We start from the raw sequence: 20,589 nt of genomic DNA, 5'->3' as shown, positions 1-20,589 counted from the left end.
TTTTAATTTTGTCTTGGGTTGCTAATTATTAAAGTAAAATTGACCAATACGAATAGTTAGGTAACTATAAAACAACTTTTAAAAACGACTATAAAACAGTTGTTGTTGTGATAGTGACTACGTATTTTATTGGTCAAATTAAGAATTCAATTGGTCGGGTTGTATACCTATTATATTGATAAGTTTATTGTACTCACCGAAAAGTGGAGCAGCTCCCGTTCCACCCGCAGCACCTCGCCCTGTTCCCGGATCTTGTCCTCGATGGACTGCATCTTGGCGTTGGCCGTCGCCGTGGCTTCGCTCAGCGATTGGGTGGCCGCCGCAGCCGCCGTCGCCGACTCCGTCCAGGATTCGGCCGAGTTGCCCTTGACTGTCTGGAGAAGAGGTGTCTGGGCAGCCAGGAGGCTCTCGTTCTGGTAGATGACTTCGCCCAGTTGGGTGGACGACGGGGGCGGAGGCAGCGGTGGGGGCGTGGCTTCGGACTGCGTGTCGTTCTCCTCAGAGGAGTTTGTGTAGTGCTCACTGCTCTGACGGGAATGGTTTTCAGAAACTCCGGAGTCGCGACTTTCACCTTGGGAAAGAATAAGCGAAATGAGGGGATTATATTTAAGTATTACTGTGTTACTTTCGCTAAGATAACAATGTTAGTTCGATTTTGTAACTTTGGCAAAAGTTTTAAGGTCTTCCAAAGATAAATTACTGTGTCGTACAGCTGTTAATCAACTATTAATCCCTCCCTTAAATACATACAGTCGCGGTCAAAATAGTAGTATTGTTCCCGCCCTTCGTTTTTAAAGGTATGTTGATGTAATTTATCTTATCCTGGTAATATTTTATTGAATTAAAGTTGAAAGTTGCCATTTTTGGCATTTTAAAAACTTTGAGGTCCTGCTGCTCAGAATCCTTGCGTCGGGGAACTTTTTGGAGAACGCAGATTAATTGGAGCACTCGAAACGAATTTAATTTACACCGTCCATCGAGGTAAATTGTCTAAGCAGAATTTCTTTCCAACAAATTTCTTCCTGTATGCTGTATATGCTGTATGGAATTTTAAATTCCTTGGTCATCTATGATTTCTAGTAAAAACGTAACTACTTCTGAGAAGCATTGCAGTGCTAACCCAACCCATACGGTTCCCTTCTGACTTTAAATAAATCCTATATTTTTCAGCTATAGGTGCTTCGATCCCAAATCTGATCCCAGTACATGTAAAGTATAACAAACCGATTGAATTTAGTTCAACAGCCGAATGGGGAAGCATCTCAGCAGAGCTGCGACCGCTCCGTGGGCCACGCACACTAAACGGATTATTTATACTTAACCTCGCTGGGGCAGATGGGGGCCACCTTTTACCCTCTGGCCCAGTCGGCACCCTTCCCCGTCCAGCTGGTGATTTGCTCATTGCTATCGTCTTTCGTTTTTATGCCCTGTTGGCTTTCGGTATCGGTTTTCTCATCGCCCACCCATCGTTATTCTAATAGACAATATATCGACTTACCTGTGTCGGAACTGTCGCAGAGACCCGCCTTGATGTACAGCTGCTTCTCCAGACGCCTCTCCTCCTGCAGGAGCTGCGCCATGTCCGGCGGCGGGGCCACGGTGAGCTCCAGGTAGGTCTCCATGTCGTCCAAATCCCCGTCGGTCTCGATGCCCAGGAAGCTGGAGCGCTTGTTGCGCAGCTCCTTCTTGATCCGCTTGGTCGAGTTCATCCGCTTGATGGGCGGCGATGGCTGGGCAGGCTCCAGCTGTCCCTGAAGGTGCCGGCGAGTGCCGTTCGAAATGGTCTCGTAGGTGTTGTCCGACGACCAGGTGTCGGTGTTGTGTCCCAGGCTGCTGCCCAGGCCGTCCAGCTCGTCGTCGTGGCCCCCGTCGTCCGCTGGAATCGGCGGCGGCCTCTCGGTGGGCGGTGGCGGTGGCTTCTCCTTGGGCGGCTCCATCAGTCCCACAAGCGGCGCTCCCGGTCCCGCTGATCCCTGACCGATCTCCAGGCCCGAGTAGAAGATCTCGATGTTCTCGTAGACGGGCACGGGTCTCAAATGCTTCGGGGCGTCGTAGTAGGGCTCCGTGGCCTTCGGCACTTGGTAGTAGGGCTCCACATCCCCAGGTGTTGCTGGTGGCACGGGGGTGGCTGAAGTTGCTGCCATGCTGTTCTCTTTTTGATTGCTGCTGCTGTTGCTTTGATTAGGGCTTTGATTATTCTCGTTATTGTTATTGTTGCTGGGCTGCTTATTTGGAATGCTTCTCCTGTGACTCCTCCGCGTCGCTTGGGTCTGTGTGGTTATCGTCATCGCTGCTATCTGTTCATTATCTACTTCATGCATAGATATAGTCGAGCTGACATTCTCGTAGATGGGCTCTCGTTCCCCCTGCTTCTGCTCATCGGTTTTATTTGGCATTTCCCCACCCTCGGTGTGTGATTCCCCCTGGGAGTCCTCGTGGGACTCTTGTTCCGTCTCCTCCTGATCCTCTTGCTCCTCCTCCTCCTCTGGCTGTCCCCCCAACTCCTCCTGCTGCTCCTCCTCCTCCTCCTCTGGATGTTGTGCCTTGTCCATTGGCTCGGTTGTCGCCTCGCGATCGATGGCTTGCAGCGCCAATTCAAGAGCTTCGTTGATCTGTGGGGCGGGATGAGGTGGGCGTGGCATGGCGAGCGAGCGAGAAAGCATCAAAAGCGTGCATGACAGAGAGAGAAAGAGAGAAGAATGCGCATGGATCGCATGAATGTCAGTTAGTTCAAACAAAGGCTGGCTTGCAAATTAAGGAAAATAAATAAAAATATCGAAATTTAATTATAATTTACAGCGAAATTCAATCAAAAATAATAGCAACTGAGAAAAAACGAGAATTCGGTATAAGGAATTTAAAGCCACAGGTGAACAGAACCACCCAATGCAGAGTATCTCAAATTATTGGAACTGGGAAGTACCTATAAGCTAAAAGTCAGATAAGTTAAGCTAATCCATAGCTTAGCCGTTTTGAAGAATAGCAAACTTGGCACATTTTAGGTCACCTTTCGAATGTCACAATAAAAAAATGTTTAGTTTTACCTGGAATAATTAATAAATATTCTTGATTGATCCGTGTGTCTCTCTGAAAGACAACTAAATTATAGCTAACCAAAAACGAACTGATTCGCTTTTGCTAATTTTTGACATTCTTTAGCCCCTTCAATAAATTTACGAACATACTTGAGACGTTATCAGCCTTTCCGATTTTTATAAATTCTCACGGGATTCCAAGAACCGATTTTGTATACAAGGGGAAGCACTTGAGCAAATATGGGTAATGAGCCGCTTACCCCTGGTTTTTGATCGAAACAATCTAACGAACTGGAGCGCTGCAATCGATTTGCTTCGTATCTGTGGGCCATACTTTAGATACCGTCCAGTGCGAATTATTCGCACGATTATATTATTACGGGGTGCTGTAAAGATAACCCGTGGCAGACATATATAACTGTATATATGTGAATCCTAGTACGAAAGATACTGCCCCGTCTGAACCGATACCGTCGAGGGCTTAAAGTACACTAAACGTAGGCGCTGCAGCGCTGAATCGACCCAAACGATTTGTTTAGATAAAGAATAGGAGACGATATATGGGGCGGAAAAACTGCGGAGACAGCACTCCAGGGTCTGCAGCAGGGGGTTTGGTTTGTACACCTTTACGGGCCCCCCAAAGTATGCAGCGCCGCACTGAATTTGAACTGAAACCCCACTAGGCGTATGAGTGACTTTTGGCATTTTAAATAGGTGCTAAGTGGGTAAAACGCAACATGCAATGCAACTAAAAACTTGTACGAATACGGGCGAGACAACCAAACAAACAAACAAACGGAAATGACACAAAACAAAACAAACAGAACGGCACAAACAAGGGGATATGAGATAGAGAGAAACGCTTACCTCGGAAATTGTATACTTGCAACAACTTTTGCTGGCAGTAAGCATGTAAACTATGTAACTGCATTAATAGATAAGTCATATTTTACATTATATAGCCAACAAACGAGCGCAAGGCATGTAAGAGAAATATGTGAATGAATTAGATAGCATGTAGAATAAAGCCTTAAATAGTTAGCCTCAACCTCTGGCATTGGGTTTGGGATTCCAGGGGGATATTCGGGATTGTTTGTACATAGGGGGATCAGGATCCATCGCTTTGTCCCCATCCATTGTTAACGACATGGCTATTTCCAGATATAAATGTATATAGAGTGGGAACAACATACTTAAAGGAACTATTACGTTCGGGATCGGGTGAATACCATTTTCCAAAAGAGTAATATATCTTTTAAATATGCATATTATGGAACTTTACACATAATTTACACATGTGTAATACGCATTTGTAAGATGCATTCATTCCCCGTCTACTTCTACACGATGTAATATTAATTTTACATCCGCCAAGCAGTGCAAGCAGTTCAATTTCTATCGACATTGAGCGAACATTTACATCTACATTTTCACTTTTTACATCTCTTTTCAATATTGGAGTTTCATCAGTTTGTTTTCGATTTTAGTTTAGGTTTATTCATAAAATAGCACAACAATTATATCTCATATTTATAATATTGGTCCTCTTTTATATTATTTGGTATGCTTTTGAGGTTTTCAATTAATCTTTTGTGTATTAGCGCGAATAAATTTTCGATCCTCTTTTGTTTTTGTGTGTATGTTTGTGTATAAAATATATAACCATAAAACATATGTTTGACAATTCTTTATATAAAATCAAATTTTGTTTTCATACATAATTTTTGGGTTTAGTAGGGGTATAATATTAGATAAAGAAAAACTGTAGCTTACGTAGCTTGAGCCCATAACAAAATGTAAATAAAAAGTGAATAGAATTCATAGCAAAAAACAAAAAACCAGGTGAAAAATAAATAGTTTCGTTAAAAATAAATTCGATTGAAATTATCATTCGTTGTTTTTCAATGTAAAATGTTCAAGTTGTTTTGCATATTTTCCGAATGTCTCATTTCGTTTTTGCTTGATATGAGAGAGCCATTTTAGGTCATGGGGGTATTCGGTTCACTTGAGAGCTTTTTAAATCTTGTAAATCGGCGGAGAGATCACGTATCACTCCGAAGTCTAGGGAAGTCTAAGCTCTCCAATCTTGAAGATCTGGAGGCGGCTTCTACTCCGATTCTACTATTTCTTCAGCGTTGAGGCCCCAGAGGCCTCCAGTTTCATGATCTCGTCGTCCAGCAAATCACTGATCTCCTGGGTCAAAGCCTGTTCCGTAGTATTTTCCTCCAATATTTCATCCGTAGTGATCTTCTTTCGTATCTCAATGTTGACGGGAGCTGGGGTTTTGGGCAGAGGAGGCGGAGCTGCCTCGTCCTCCCCTTCGCTGGCCACATAGAACTTCGAGTTGTCCACCCGAACGAACTCATCCGCATTGACCACATCCACGCCGCTCTTGGTGCTAGTGAGCACCACCTTCTTCTCGAGAGTCTCGTTGAGCGTGGGATGAGGCTGTGGTTCCTCGTGATGCCCGAAATTTCTGCGCAGGAAATCGAATATGTTTTTGGCCTTCTTCTCCTTAACGGGCGGTGCGGGTGGCTGAGGCTTGGGCGAGCTGGGTGGGGAGATCTCCTTGACCTTGATCTCCGTTTCCACCAGGTGCGTGCGAGCTATCAGTGGTTGCTCTATGTTCCCCGAGGCAGTTGGTGCATAGCCCGCTCTACTAATCGAATCACTTCCCGAAGCAGAAATACAGCAGGGCTTCGGTATGGGAATCTTTGATCTGCGACCTAGTAGTGGCGTCGAAGCCTTGGTTTCCCCGGACTCCGGCAGCGAGGTCTTCATCATCTGACTGCTGGCCAGTCGCTCCTCTGCAATGATCTGCTCGCAGGTGTCCATCAGCGCCTTCGAATGGGCTGCCCTGGCACTGCCGATGGGTGAGCTGGGTCTGTTTGTGATTAGAGAGCTCTTACTCGATCTATCACACCGCCGCACCTCGTCCTCGCTGATGTCCTGGAAGCCAGTGGCAGGCACTGGTGCCCTCTTCACATCGATGCTGTCGCAGAGGGGTTCCTGCGCCGGAGCCAGGCAATCGAGCAGTCCCGCACACAGCGCAATGTCTTCCTGGCTGGGAATCTCCTCCAGCTGCAGCTCTCTCACTGCCTGGGGCTTCACCAGGTCCTCGGCCACATTCTGGTAACCAGTACTGGGCAGCGGTGACTTGGTCACATCGATCCTATCACAGGGCACCTCATCCACAGCGAATTGCTCTAAAATCCTACGGTCCTCATCGGCCAGCTGAATATCCCTGGGCGCTTCTCTGTCCAGGAACTGCTGGCACAGAGCCACCTGCACCTCCACAGAGGGCGAGGTGGGTCTCGATGAAGCCAATTTGAACAGACTGGACTCATTGGGGGAACAGGCTTTCAAGGAGGGCATCTCGCTGGGCGAAGATGTGTGCAGGTACAGTGAGTCGTTGGGTGCAAGGGGATCAATCTGAAGGTTCAATTTGCTAGGGGGCGTGTGCACAATCGCCTTGGTCTGGCCCACCAGCGGAGCATAGTCGCCGGAGCTGCGGTACACCTCATCTACCGTAGCTCGTTTCAGGGGCTTCGGAGAGGCCGGCGGTGTGATCTGGGGAATGCGACTCCGGGGCAAAGGCTTGGGCGACATAATGGGCGAGGTAACCGGCGTGGAATCGCCTTGGCTGAAGCAATTGGACAAGGCCTTCACGGTATTTGGCTTGGGCAGCTCATCGGGATGAACAATGGTCGTGGGCGGAGCACACATCACCACATCAGGCGCCGGAATTGCCTCCTTGGGTGGCTGCTCAATCCGCACAGTTCGCTTGGGAGGAGCTGGCGGCGTTGGCGGCTTGTCCAGTTGCCGTGAATTGAAAATCTCTACGCGTCCATTGATACTGAATTGCGGAGGCGAGGGCCCGGGGTTCGTGGGCGAACCTACGGGATTAATCTGAGCCCTGGGACTGGAGGCCAGTCTCACGGCCTTGGGCGACATGGGCGGTTTGCCCAGGGGACGTGGTATTTGGGTGGGGATCGGACTCGAGGGTGCTGGTATCGAGGGATTACTTGGTTGATTGGTAAAATCAAAGATCTGGCTAAACTGACCCGGCGAAGTGACCGGCTCACCGACCTCTTTCAAATCGTCGTCGTTCTGAAAGGTCTCCTTGAACATTTTAAGCAAATTGCGATGATGGACCATTTCGTTGGAGGGCTTTCTACGCAAGTTACAATTGGGGGAGGAAGTGGATGGGGGATTGGGAGTGGGGCCAGACTTGGACACCGACACCGCTGAAGCAGCTACTACATCAACATCACAGGGACTTAACTTAGCGGATTCGATAAAATTGTTAGTAGAACTTACACTAAATTCCATGTCCCGCAATGGAGGAGCAGCCGCTTGATTGGCCGCTTGCGATGAAGCCGGAGCGGCTTGGACGTTGGCTTGGACCGCCGGATGAGCCGGCGAAGGTGGCAATGGCGAGGGATTCAGATCGGTCAGCTCATCGAACTCCGCCTCGATCTGGTTGACCGCATTGGCCGCCTCCTCCAACTGCCGCTCCTCCAGCGCCAAGGCGGCGATGGCTGCGTTGAGTTGCTGCTGCTGCAGCTCCTCCGCGTTGTCCTCCTGAATGCCGCTGTCGTCGTTGGTGGCTGCCACCGGTGGTTCCTCTATAACCAAGGCCGGCGGTGCTGGCGGAGGAGCGAGCACAGTGGTTTGCAGTTTCTGCTGCTGTTGCTGCTGGCGCATTCGCTCCTCCTCGCCCCTCATGATCTCCAGTTGCCTGGCATCGATGAGGGCCACCAGCGGTGGCTTCTTCTGCTCCTCTTTGGTAACGGACTGCTGCAGGCTGTTCAGACGCTGCTTGAGCGGCGGCACCGGCACGTCGACACTCTTGCTGGAATTGAAGGCCTTCCGCTGCTGCTCCAAACTCTGCATGCGGTCCCGAATGCTGGATATGTCGCCGGAAAGACGCCTCACATCCGATTTGGGGGCTGTGGGAGTGGCATTGCCGTTGGTTAGGCGATCCCGAAGGACCACTTTGGGGGCAGCGGAGGCCGCTCCATTGGACACTTCTGCCTTGGCCTGCTCGAAGATCTCCTTCCGCTTGGAGATGTCCACCTTGGGCACGTCCACCTTTGGCTTCTCCACGCCCTCCTGCGTGTCGCTGGGCGAAGTCACCTCGAAGCCGCTCAGGCGATCCTCGATCTTGGATCCACGCCTTGTGGGATACGCAATGGGTTCTCCGATCACCTTGCCATTGGCATTTCCGTTGCCGTTGCTGCTGGCCCTCTGGACCCGCTGCTTGTAGTCCTGGATGGCTCCCTCGTAGGTGTATTCACATGGATCCGGCGAACTAGCTGGCGCCGTACTGGACGACGTGTCGTATCCTGGCGAGGAAATGTACTCCCTGCCTGCAGCCCTGGTGGGATTGGCGATGACCGCCTGGCCAACGGCCACTCCGTTACCGTGGTTCCCATTGCTGCCGTTGCGGTTGATGTGATTCTGCTGCTCGTCCACGTTTCGGGAGGTTGCCCCGGCAGCTCCAGAGCCAGCTGCTCCAATCGCCTTGTCCAGCTCGGCGGCATGGTCGCTCTAGGGAAGGCAGATGAAATTCGTTTAAAAATGGGTGAATTAATATTAAAAAGATATGGTAGAATATTATGCGACAAAGAACATAGCTCTATTACACCTCAAAATATTTCATGTAGCTAGAAAAATTATCTCCTATTTTAGATATGTGGCTTCAAGAAACAATTTAAAGTCAAATATGAGAATTTAAATTAAAATTCTTGCAAATATTCGAAAAGTTTAAGTTATATTCTGTATTGCGCAAACGAATCTGAATATTTAAAGAAAATTGCTCATTTATAGTAATATGATATTTGCAGATATTACGCTTACATTTGAATTATATATATACAAAGGCATTTTCTTGAATTTTTCCAATCTTTTCCACCCAATTCCCTAAGGTCCCAGATGTCATATATTTTCCACAGTTTGCAGCTCAACATTTTATGGCCCGTCGACAGGCGCGTCTAATTGCCCAATCCGCAGCTCGATCTCTCGCTCAATTTCAATCTTGAAAGGAATCTCCGTTTTATTTGTCTGTGCATCGTCGATTGTTTGTGGTTCATTGTGTACTATTTATGATTATGATTTTATAGTGGTGGTGCTTGTGCGCGCATTTGATTAATAAACTATTTGTGTTTATTAGCCCGTGTCGCATCGCTTTGCTGGCAACACTTTCCAATGAGGCTTCATTGGCCGATTTAATGCTTTAGCCTTAGCTTAGCGGCGAAATGCTTATAAATTAGATTTAATTGTTAATTTGTTGTAATTGTTTATAAACGCCGTGACAAGCACACACCATAAGTGACTCTTAATAATGGCAAAAAAATATTAAGACAGAGAAACTAAATAAAATGGACTGGTACTAGAAAAGGAGCTAATTATGTCATTGCCACTGTTGTGATTTTTTACATTGACCCCTATTTTGTACGCACCATAACACTATTATTGTCATAGTCCTCGGACAGACTGCTCTTTCCGCTGGCGCTGCTGGTTCCGATTCCCAGATCACTCAGATCGTTCGTCTCGTCCTCGTTGTAAACGGCCAGAGAAGCCAGCTTGGCACGCCCCCGAGGTCCACCCCGTTCAGCCCTGTAAGGATATTTTATTTTTTAAATATATATACTCGAAAGGGTTCACTTAAAGGGGGCTTAACCCAACTTGTTAACCTACGTTAACAATAATACCAACAATAATATTTTCAGAAACAAATATTGATTAAAATATTATGAAATGTTGATAATATAAATTTTAAATTGATATTCAGTTAAAGAAGAATAAATAATTTAAAACTTTACAAAGAAACAATTCATTAGGGGTGCCACAGAAACTGCTCTCCGCTAAATTCGGGCTGAATTCATATGAAGAAAAACATAAAACGTATGAATTCAGCACGAATTCAGCGCTTAGAAGTTTCTGTGGCAGTCCTGTAACTTTTACATTATTTACATTATTGACATTAAAATTAAAATTAAAGTCTCCAGTTTAATTAAATTTAGGAAAACTTTGTAAACATGTGATTGGAATTCGATTGGCGCTATTTTTCATATGAAAAACGTATGAATTCAGCACGAATTCAGCGGTAAGCTGTTTCTGCTGCACTCCTGTATCTTTAAACAAATGCATGCTACATTGACATTACACTGGAGACTTTAATTCAATTTGAGAGTACTTTTGAAACATGTGATTGGAATACGATTGGCGCTATTTTTCGTTTGATAGGATACAAATTCCTTTTGGACACTTGAACACTTTTGACACTCGATCGAAACTGGGACTTGTACTTGCCTCTCCTCCATCATTTCGGTGAATGTTTTCGATTTTCGTCGCATGCGATCATGCTCCTCCAGCTCGAGTTTCTTCGTCTCCACCGCACGATCGATGATGTGTTCGACACGTTTTCGCCTTGATGATTTCCAATTGTCAAGGTTCTGTTTGTGTGTTTGCCGTTTATTATTTATTGTTTGTTGTTTGTCACCAGATCGCATTGTTGGCCGTGTTTTGTTTTGGGGCAGAAAGGTAGCGAAAGTTAGTATAGAAAATGAAATGGCAGACGTGTAAGTGTAAATTGTCATTGTATTATTTGCACTGTGGAAGTGGAAGTGGACGAGCAAAAGTTTCTTTTGATGGCAATTAAAAAGTTTTGACGCGGCTGCGGAACTACGTGACAAAGGTGAAATGTTTTCGAAGCGCGTGAACTTCGCTCAGTTTCATGTTCAGCTGTCACCGCGGAACACATATAGAGAATTTCTGATCCCATTTTGTATGAATCAACGAGATGTGCCAGAGTTAAGATTACAGCGGAATAACCTGATATGTTCATTCAGTTTATCTCGTGAAAATTTCTTTCATGTCGATAATCACTTTATTTTATTAATCACATCGGAGTTCTTTTGTTTCCTCGTTTGACTAACTGCTAAGAAGCTTCCGGCTGGCTTCGATCTTTATTGATCTGCAATTCAGATCGAGGAATAAAAATGTTCGCATTGGATGATAAAACAAAAAGAAAGCAATTTACACTCAAAGACCATTAAAGCGGCATTTGGACTTCCTTTCCCATCGAAGTCGGTCGCCCAGTTCCAAAACGCTGTACGCATTTTAATGGATTTTTTTGGCCTTTTGTTTTTGGCACACAATCGTAACGCAAAAGTTATGTCTGGGAACCTATGAAATTTCGATAAACGTGCTGCCCATGGAACATTGACCAACCGTCCAAGGGGCACTTCAAATGCAGCGACTGCATCGAAATGGCAGAGTATGATATAATTAGGCGGGTACAGTCACGTCAAAGGCAGCTCCTCGCCGGGGTTATGGCAGCAGCAAATTTGCATGTAACACATAACGCTGCTCAAAGAAAATAGAAGCGAATAAAAAGGCAGGCGGCGGAGAAAAAACTATCAACAAAATGTAATAGTAACAGTGATTATGCAATGCAATATCTTTTTGTCCGCTAACGGGCGACGTGCATTGGAAACTGGAGCGGCCATAACGAGCCGTGTGCCATGTGCCATGCCCAAGTGGTTTCGCTTTAGTTTATCCGTTGCGAGAAGTTACGAACGGCCAGTGAGCAAATATAAAAAAATAAATGGAAAAGAGCTGATCAGTAGATACCCTTATCGTCCAAATAATTCTAGGCTCCGACTATTAAGTATTTCATTAAACATTTAAAAACCAAGTATACTATATTGGCCTGGTGGTTTATGCAGAAATATATGCTTGTTCTCCAGAACTTCCAAAATGCAGTTACGACTTTTTAATTTAGTGTTGAGATTTTCCTCGGATATCATCAATATGGACTTACGTTCTGCCACTCCTCCGGCTCTTCCTTCTTCACCTCCTTCAGCTTCTTGACCTCCTCGGCCTTCTTCAGCTGCTCCTGCGCCGTCTGGTAGAGGTTGCAGGGCTTGATCTGGACGAACTGCATCGGATTTTTCGAAGGAGCAGGAGGCGTGGGCCGCGTCACTCGCTGCTTGGTCACGTACGATGTGGGATCTGGCGAGGTTACGGTCTGCAATTAACAATAAATGCAGCAAATGCAATAAAATTTCTAATTAGCATGAATTGCCTCCAATTGAGTGGAGTTGGCTGGAGGAGGGTATTGGGGCAGGGGTTCGAGAGCGAGAGTCAAATGCAAAATGCAAATGTCAGCGGACAGATGCCCAGGGAGTGGAGTCATTGATACTGCTTCCATATAAACGTGTGGGCAGTTGGCCTGTATTTTCTGCTCTTAAATCCCATTAAATATTTTGCTTATTAAGCTGGCAGCCTTGAGCGGTCTTTAATTGAATAAAGTATTCAGCGGCTTATATGGAAATTCTGGTTGGCTAATACTTCAGACCAAGGAAAACCTTGAGTCCTTAAGTGATTGCGTTTTGTGATTTATTTACACCTTTTAGAAAGTTTATGCAAGATCTGAGTCAGCTTTATATTTACGAAGGGAATAAATGCAATCAATAAAGTAAATATGTTTTTTTGGGCTGTAAATAAGGTATTACAAAACTTTTGCGATTTGCATGGGATATTTATATTTTAAGACGACGAGAGAGACGCAATTTATGAAAAATAAGTAAAAACTTGGTTCTCTAAAAAAACAGAGTTCAAGTTTAAAAAGTCACTATTCTGTGGAAGAATTATTTCAGTTCATTCTTTTTGTTCCATTATGCTCAAACGGACCCATTAAATAATTGATGTTCTTTTTTATTACTTTCTGCTTTCCTCTAGCGTGCTTTTACCTTTAACTGCTGGCAGTGGTCTCAGTATGTATTTCAATTGCTTTTACCCACCCACTCAAGAGCAGTGGTGCAGTATTAGCATGAGGCCTCCACCGAGCATGGCAGAAGTCAAACGGTGCATGGCCATCCCTTCATCGCCAATTGCCGTCAAATACTTCCGTCAATATGGTAGGCTTTGACTCAAATCTGGCACGCAAATGCAGTGAACTCGGGGAGCCCCTTAGAACTTTCATTATCGAGAGAGGTTAACGCTCAAAACACTAAAAGAAACTTTCTTCGGTTCGGTTGAAATGCTTTGAAGAAAGTAATACATTTAAACTGTACTCCGTTGTGAACCTATTTTCCTAGATAATATATTTCACCTATTAAGCTCCAAAATCAAGGGAAACTCACCAGCTTTTTGCCGCAACCGTTGCTATCGCCGCCATTTGTGGACGAGGTGGCCGAGGTGGACATCAGGTCTTCGCCGCCCTCCAGCATGACATCCTGATCGGTGGCCTCCATTTGGAGCTTAGTGTTACTGCAACCTGTCTGCGAGTAACTGTCGTCTGCGCTTCGCTTCTCTGTAGTTTGGCTTTCCGTTGAGTGTTGTGTGTGCCGACTGAGCTCTGCTCACATGGCAGCGGACACCTACGCGGGTTTCTTGGCCTCTGGTCAGCGGCTCAACATGTCTCCGAGTTCGATTCAAAGGTGATGCGCCACCACCCACGCGCATCGGGCGCGGTTTCTGGAGGTGTCCAATTTCATTAGCTGCAAAACAAAAGAAACACCTTTTTTAGTACGAAACGCACGATAATATGGTGTCGGAATTCGAGTGCTGGCCTCATCTGGAAACCATTAACCCCGCTCTCAGCTCTTAGTTGAGTGGGCAGGTGAGCTAGTTTCAGCCAGTGCATCCGTGAAGGATCTGCAGAAGAACTCTCAAGCATTTCCTCAACTGGCAGACGATGGCAGACGACGACAGCTGAACAATGCTCGAAAAGCCGAGTGCGGAGTTCAATTAACATTCATCAAAGTGCAGCCATAAGATGCTTTATCTAATTGTGCAATTGCTTCCCCCTCCGTCCCTCCGCCCCCCTTCGTCTGGGTGGATGCCTCAGCGGCCTGGGACCCACACGCTGGTATGCGGGTCAATCTTTAAACTTCTGCCGCAGTCATCATCGTCATCGTGCCCCATCCACGTCGTCATCCGCGTCGTTCGTCATCCATCTGTCGGCCCACGAGCTCTGAGTTGCTTTGTTTTTCTTTATTTTTCCCTGCCCTCCATTCACTCCATGTGACCCGGTATTTTTTGATCGTTTTGCTACGCTTTTCATTCCCTCCTACTAATTAATAACTATTAGATACTCTACTGTTTTCCCCCGTCTTGTAATCGAGCTTGTTTATTAATTTTCCATGAATGCAACCCAGCATGTTTCCAGTTTTTCCTAGAAAGTGGGTTCAAAAGGTTGCGAGAGAAGCGGGCTTTTGCCGTCGGGAGGATGAGTTGCTGGGCCTGTATCTGTCATAATTATGAGGTTAATACGACAGCTGATAAGTATTAGGTATGCCCGTGGCTTCCGGACTTATTGTGAAGAACAAACAAATCGAAATTGAAGCTGATCATTAGGGGGTCTTCGCACCCTTCATAATGCTCCATTAGGTGGAATGTGCTTGTAAAGATTCTGCCATCAACTTGGATTATCAACGGTTTGTCTGATAAATCTCGATTTGTTTACGATCTCTAATCTTTCTGCATAGCGCGATCTCTCTTTCGCACTGATCAGAACCATCAGCATGCCAACGTTTTTCTGCACTCCACTCTTGCAAGTGGAGAAGACAGGCACTTGAGATAGAAGACAGAAGACTCAAGACTCCAGATGAAACTCCACAACGGCACGAGGCTAATCAACATGAGCTGATGGTGATGTTAAGCATTCATGCCGATGTCTCTGAATGCTAATTTGCATATAAAATACAGCAAGCAACAACAGCGAAGTCATTAGATATAATAACTGCAAGAGAAATTAAAGCAAAACCTTCAAATTGTGGCAATTAACGGAGGGATGAGGTTTTAACCTAATGAAACTGCAGCATTTACTGCACAGAGATAAATTGGGAATCCCTTTTTCCAGAAGAAACTTGAAAAATAATTGACCCTAGAAAATCTGTACTCAAGGATAAAGATTTTAATTAATTTTAATTTTTTTATATCTCTTTCCGATCAAAGTCAAACTTAGAAGATATCGTATGTCTTCTTACAAAGTTACTCAATTCAGCTTTTCTTTTTCAGTGCATTATCTTTCCTCTTTTCTTTAAATGTACCCTAACGACCAAAACAAAAGCGGCAACAAAAGACAAACCACTTCAATAGATAACTTTAATGACCAGGTCAACGACGGCAGCAGAAAATCGCAATAATTTGAATTTAACGGAAAGGCAAGACTGGGATTAATCTTTTACATAAGAATCGCGCCGAACTTTTCCGAGTGTGGGCTTATTATTATTAGCAATAATTATTAAGCGTTAGGAAAAGATCAACGTTAAATCTTATCTTAATGGCGCCAATCGAGACGCAAAGCCAAGACGACGCCTATATGTCGGCTCTCGGCGGGAAATTGTATCAAGATGTTTTTGAATGGGCCCGGGTGCTGAATTAATTAATAATGGCGACTTTGATGACGATCTCGAGAAGTGGAAGAGAGTGCGAATACTAATGGGGAAGGAGAATTCTTCTGTACCAGAGAGCGGCGCGTAAATGCCACGCAATTGTCTTCGCTGTTGTCTTAGCTGAGTCTTAGCTAATTAGCAGCAGCGGTTAGAGCCACTCCAAAGCGGCGATTGGCAACATCAAAGAAAAACCCAAGCCAACGATCCATACAAAGTGGTGTTTCAGGCAAACAAGGGCAAGGCTTTGAGGCCTTTGGAAGTAGAAACTTCATTCTCTGATTAGAGACAAGCTAAATGTATAGAACCATCTTGGTGCACCGAAAGGATTGTATCAGTGTGGAATTATAAATGCACAAGTCGAGAAAAAAGTTCAGTCTTTGGTAAGATCGGATTAGAAAAAGCTTTCTCTTCTCTTTTTCTTTTTTCAGATTATTCTGAATCACCATAGCTCCAGCCACTCAATCACAACTGGAAGCTTGTTCGCATATTGTTTACCATCGTCTAATACGAATGCAAACAGAGCTCCGTACTCAAAGACGACGATCATTGTCTGTTTTCCGCTTAGAAGACGAGGGACAAACAATAAGCAGACCGTTCTGTACCAGCAAAATATCTAATTAAATATTTATCAGGGACTTCAATCTAAAGAGGGGCAAACGAATTACCTTATCAGGCGAGTAAAATCAAGATTATGGAGCACTTTGCCCCAGAACAATGGCTCGGTTTGTGTTTTCCTTTGGGGAAAACAAATAATAACCGTAGTTTTCTTAGTGGCCGCTCCAGTGGCAGAGACTTCGCTTATGATCTGCTGAGCGGAGCAGCACATTTAAATGGAGCCGGCGACACTTTCGAGTAACCGCGATTCGGTAACAAAAGCAAAAGTAGACCAGCTCGAAGAGTTGACCGGCTGGAAAGTGGCATTGTAATTAATGTTTAACGTGACTTACAATTAAAATTGGTTTCCAGCCAAACGCGGCCTCGCTCGCGTTAAAAAGTGTGAACAAGAAAAATCACAGGGTGTGTGGGGTGTGTCGGCGCTGGAAAATCATCAGTGGGTACTGGGCGGTGGAGACGAGATGGTGTCAAGCTCCGTTAGTTGCCGGCCACTGACACTAATGACATTCAAATTGTTGCGCCAAAAGAAGCCATAAAAATAAAGCAAGAAATCCCATGGAAAACAAATCAAAGCGCGACACCGAGAAAGTGCGACTGCACTGAGAGAAATGACAGCAAGAGTTCAGAGCAATCTGCAGCTTTGTATTTCAAGGAATTGGAGAACGCTGATTTCAAGAGGCGTTGGTTTATAAGCCCACCTTTGTCGAACATATATAAATAGAAAAATTAGGAAAATAAAGTTTTAAAATTAAACTATATTTTTTCCATATGCCCAAATTGGATTACATAACCTAAAATTAAACAAAATCTGTAGTAAAAATTAATTTTGTGCCGTGCAACTTCCCGTGCCCGTTTCAATCTGCAGTCCGAACCCCAATCTAAGTCCGAATCCGAGTTCGAGGCGTGCAATTGAAAGTGTCGCCGGCTGCTTTTGTGGGCGCTGATGTGCAGCCATCACTCACTGAGTCCAACCCACCGAACCACAGCCAAGACACCTCCCAGCAACACCCTCCTCCCACCGCCCACCTCACACCGGCTTATGTCGTGGGTTGGCTCATAAATCGAGACGACGGCCATGCCATGCGCTTCAATGAATGCTTTTTTCTTCGTGTTACATGTAAGTATCCGCAAGATATCAGGCGCATTAGGTGACATGCCATGCCAAAGCATATGTACACGTATTCCACGGGCATTTCAGCTGTCGATTTCACTTGCCCAGTGTTGTGCAATGATCGAGGGGTTAATAGATGCCAATCAAGGGTATTTCAGCTGTGGGTAATGGGGCTGGTGAACCGGTTGCGGGAGATGAAGATCAAGAGGTCCCATCCTAGGTCATTAGACTTTTGCGAAAATCAGGAAAGACGTAAACAAATTAAATTTAAAAGGCATTGACCCTGGAACAAAATTATAGAATATATGGGCACTTCCAAAAAAAAGTCCACCAAGCCAAAAACCTTGAAACTTGAATAAAACATATTTCCACATGATTTGGCCCCGATATTAGTTTCTAATTAGTTGAATACTGAGCTTAACTACAAATTTGGAGTATAGTTTGATTATTTTTATGACAAATCCCACCAATATACGCCAAAATCTGTTTTTGGCTATTTTTTTGTTATTTTTTGGACCTGTCTTCTGTTGTAAATTTATCTTATAGGAATGCTAATATGTGACATTTTTCTGTACTGAATGCTTCATTCACATGCTAAACTATTAAGTTAAAAGCAAAACATCCAGCAATTGAGAGATAGAGGTAAAGAAATCCGCTTTACAAAACAGTCGGAAAAAATGTCCCGAGCGACATGTCCCGAGCGAATGTGGTTGAAACTGCATAAAAAAAAAACGGCAAAGAATTTTTGAGTGAAACCAAAAACATTTCACAGCGACATGTTTGAACAACATTCTAAAAAAAATCGCATTCAAGTATTCCATCAGAATTCGCTAATTTCTGGTGTTGTATGAACTTCCCCGAAATCCACTTCTATTTTTGTCCCGAGCGAATACGGCAGTTTTTTACCGATATCTTAAAAACTAAAAGTGGTACAAAATCAAGATTTTTACCAAAAATAGAGCTTGGGAAGAGTGAAAAGAAAAGCCCATAATTAAAATTAAAATCCATTGTTTTACAATTTTTTTTCAACTTTAAAGGTGTGCAAATGTCCCGAGCGACATTTTGGAAGTGCCCATATTTATTCTTCCACTAAGACCTTTCATAAGACTTTTCAAAACTGCACACTAAAGAAATCCACACAGCGCTAGGAACGTGACAAAAGTCAAAAACATCAGAAAGAAGTCAAGATCAAACATTTTAATTACAAAACAAGAAACTAACGATCCAATCAACTCGCTTCAAGTGCATTGTGTGCAAATCATTAGATATTTTTGGAGCAACATTGAAAACGAAGATCGCAAACGTAAAGGAAAAACCGAACAAATATTTCTTTAGATTCCGTGATAAACCGATTGAAATGTACAAAATGCACAGTGAAAATCTATTTATACCCTTTTGCCATAGCCACGATTCCTATTTCTCATTTGGCCCACTCATTTTTCGATTGCATTAATTGAAATATTTTTCAAGCGTGGCCAGAAAACAACAAAATGGAAAGTGAAGTGTGAAGCGGAGTCTCGAAGGGGTTTTCAGCTTTGGTCTTTGTCTGTCGCTGTTGCCTTTCCAATCACAGCAATGGCAATCTCGGAATGCTAGTACACTGAACATAGCTGGGCAATTATCACGCTGTCGCGATCTGATCGTAGATCTTGGAAACATGCCCAGCGCGAACTGTTCGGCAATTCGACACGCAAAATTTTCAGTTCATTAACATTTCCATATCGATAAGGCCGAAATGCACTTTCGCTCCACCGAGATACAATCAGCGGCAATTGAAATCGTACGGCTATATCTTTATCTGCATCTGGAGATCGCCATCTGAATCTGCGAGTTACTGCGCGGCAGCGCTGGTCTGTGTTAATAATAGTTATTGACTTATCATGGCACATTCTTCTGGCACTGAGTTGCAATTTGTAACTCTTTGCCGGTGACATGCATGCCTCCATCTCTGTCTGCAGCCACCATTGCTATTGCTATTGCTATCTCTATCCGGGGGGCTGAAAATTGCCAAATCAACAGGAAAATTGGGAAAAAAAACAAGCAAATGAAAGGAAAAGCAAACAATGAACAAACTGCAGCATTTGCATTATGGCGGCAATTTGATTTCAATTTCGGAGCATTTGTATCTGTATCGCTTAGATACGTTGCATTTCAGGCCAACTGCCGTTTGCTGCCCGAAATTGCCAGTAGATTGTGTTGCCATCTGTGTTGCACTTTTTTTCTTGGGCAAATTACACATTTCGAGCGGCCAGAAACCTGTATCTAAACTTTGTTCGCTTCACTCAAAGAACGGTTCCAATGTCATGAAGAAACATTTCTCCGCAAATATACTGCCTGGGCTTTTTAATCATTCCCTCGTCCTGCCACACGATCACTTTTCGGACTGACCCATTTCGCGTACCGCCACAACAGTAGGTTCAAATTATTTTGTTTGCGTAAAAAATGAGTTACATGCTAAACATTTACATTCGTACACACCCACCAAAAGCCAGAGCTCTGCAGCCACGAGACACGCCCCAGAAAAAAAAGGTTGCCAAGAATGTTCTGTGCCTGAAATTAAAATTTCATACATGGATAGCCGTTTGGCTTTATAAATCGAGCTCGAGTCAAGGCGTGACAGAATGTTTAATTCGATACACAGAAGGGAAGAAGGCACGAAGGATTTAATTTTATATAACGCTTTGGGTTCCATCATAAAATATTTTGACTTAAAATTGCTTTAAAATATTTTAAAATAATTCTTATAAAAAAATACTATATTTGCATGATCTTGTTTCTACACATAATTAAAATAAAATTAATATAATGAAGACACGGGATAAAAATTGATTTCAAAACACAATTAGTTTTAAAAGAGCATTTCATTTTCATTATAATTCTTGATATGTCGTACCGCAGCATTAATATTTTAAAGCAAAACAAATGCCCGCAAGCGTAGGCCCATTTTTTGCACTTGTTGTTAAGGTTTTGAGGTTAATGTCGTCGTTTGTATGGGGCAAGAGTTTGGTAGCCAAAGCAGCTGAAAGTTACGTGTACATTTGCTCCACACCGAGACTAAAGAAAGTATGTATGCAACATGAGCTAGCAGCAATCCATCTCGCCTCCAAACCATCGATGGCTCTGCTGCACATCTGTCAAACACATGCAGCATAAAATCAACTAAACGTTATTTCAGTGCGCATCGCTGGTCATGCAACAGAACCCATCTCATTTTCATTGTTTGGACCCATGATTTCTGATGTTGCTTTGGGGTCTGGTGCATGAATTAATGGTTGCCAGCCAATCTATTATAAGCTTTGAAATTATCTCAACATAATATCTTAGCATTAGGGGAAATTTGTGCGAAAAAAATGAAATTTCTTCCATCTATGGCAAATACACTTTTTGACTTTAAAAATCGATATATTTATGAATTCAC

General features: G+C 44.1%; 1 protein-coding gene across 6 annotated transcripts in view; it reads right to left on the bottom strand.

Annotated features, from left to right (window-relative positions):
• smash (smallish) overlaps positions 1 to 20,589 on the bottom strand; it is a 60,820-nt gene that overhangs the window by 3,860 nt on the left and 36,371 nt on the right. For 3 of the 6 annotated variants that reach the window (XM_044394744.2, XM_070217236.1, XM_070217237.1), the window contains 7 exons: positions 13,190 to 13,546; positions 11,866 to 12,072; positions 10,353 to 10,495; positions 9,500 to 9,656; positions 7,356 to 8,588; positions 1,499 to 2,612; positions 198 to 571 (listed from right to left, as the gene is read on the bottom strand). In XM_044394744.2, the coding sequence (XP_044250679.2) occupies positions 198 to 571; positions 1,499 to 2,612; positions 7,356 to 8,588; positions 9,500 to 9,656; positions 10,353 to 10,495; positions 11,866 to 12,072; positions 13,190 to 13,300 (3,339 nt within the window). In that variant the 5' untranslated portion in view covers positions 13,301 to 13,546. Of the gene's footprint in view, positions 1 to 197; positions 572 to 1,498; positions 2,613 to 3,295; positions 3,863 to 3,902; positions 3,961 to 7,355; positions 8,589 to 9,499; positions 9,657 to 10,352; positions 10,496 to 11,865; positions 12,073 to 13,189; positions 13,547 to 20,589 lie in introns of those variants that run through there. The other 3 variants (XM_017154469.3, XM_070217239.1, XM_070217238.1) reach the window with 3 other exon arrangements.

Source organism: Drosophila takahashii, chromosome 3R, assembly GCF_030179915.1.
Source record: "Drosophila takahashii strain IR98-3 E-12201 chromosome 3R, DtakHiC1v2, whole genome shotgun sequence".
Lineage (NCBI taxonomy): Eukaryota > Metazoa > Arthropoda > Insecta > Diptera > Drosophilidae > Drosophila > Drosophila takahashii.
The sequence above is the reverse complement of the archived record's forward strand: the minus strand, read 5'-3'. Positions and strand labels throughout refer to the sequence as shown.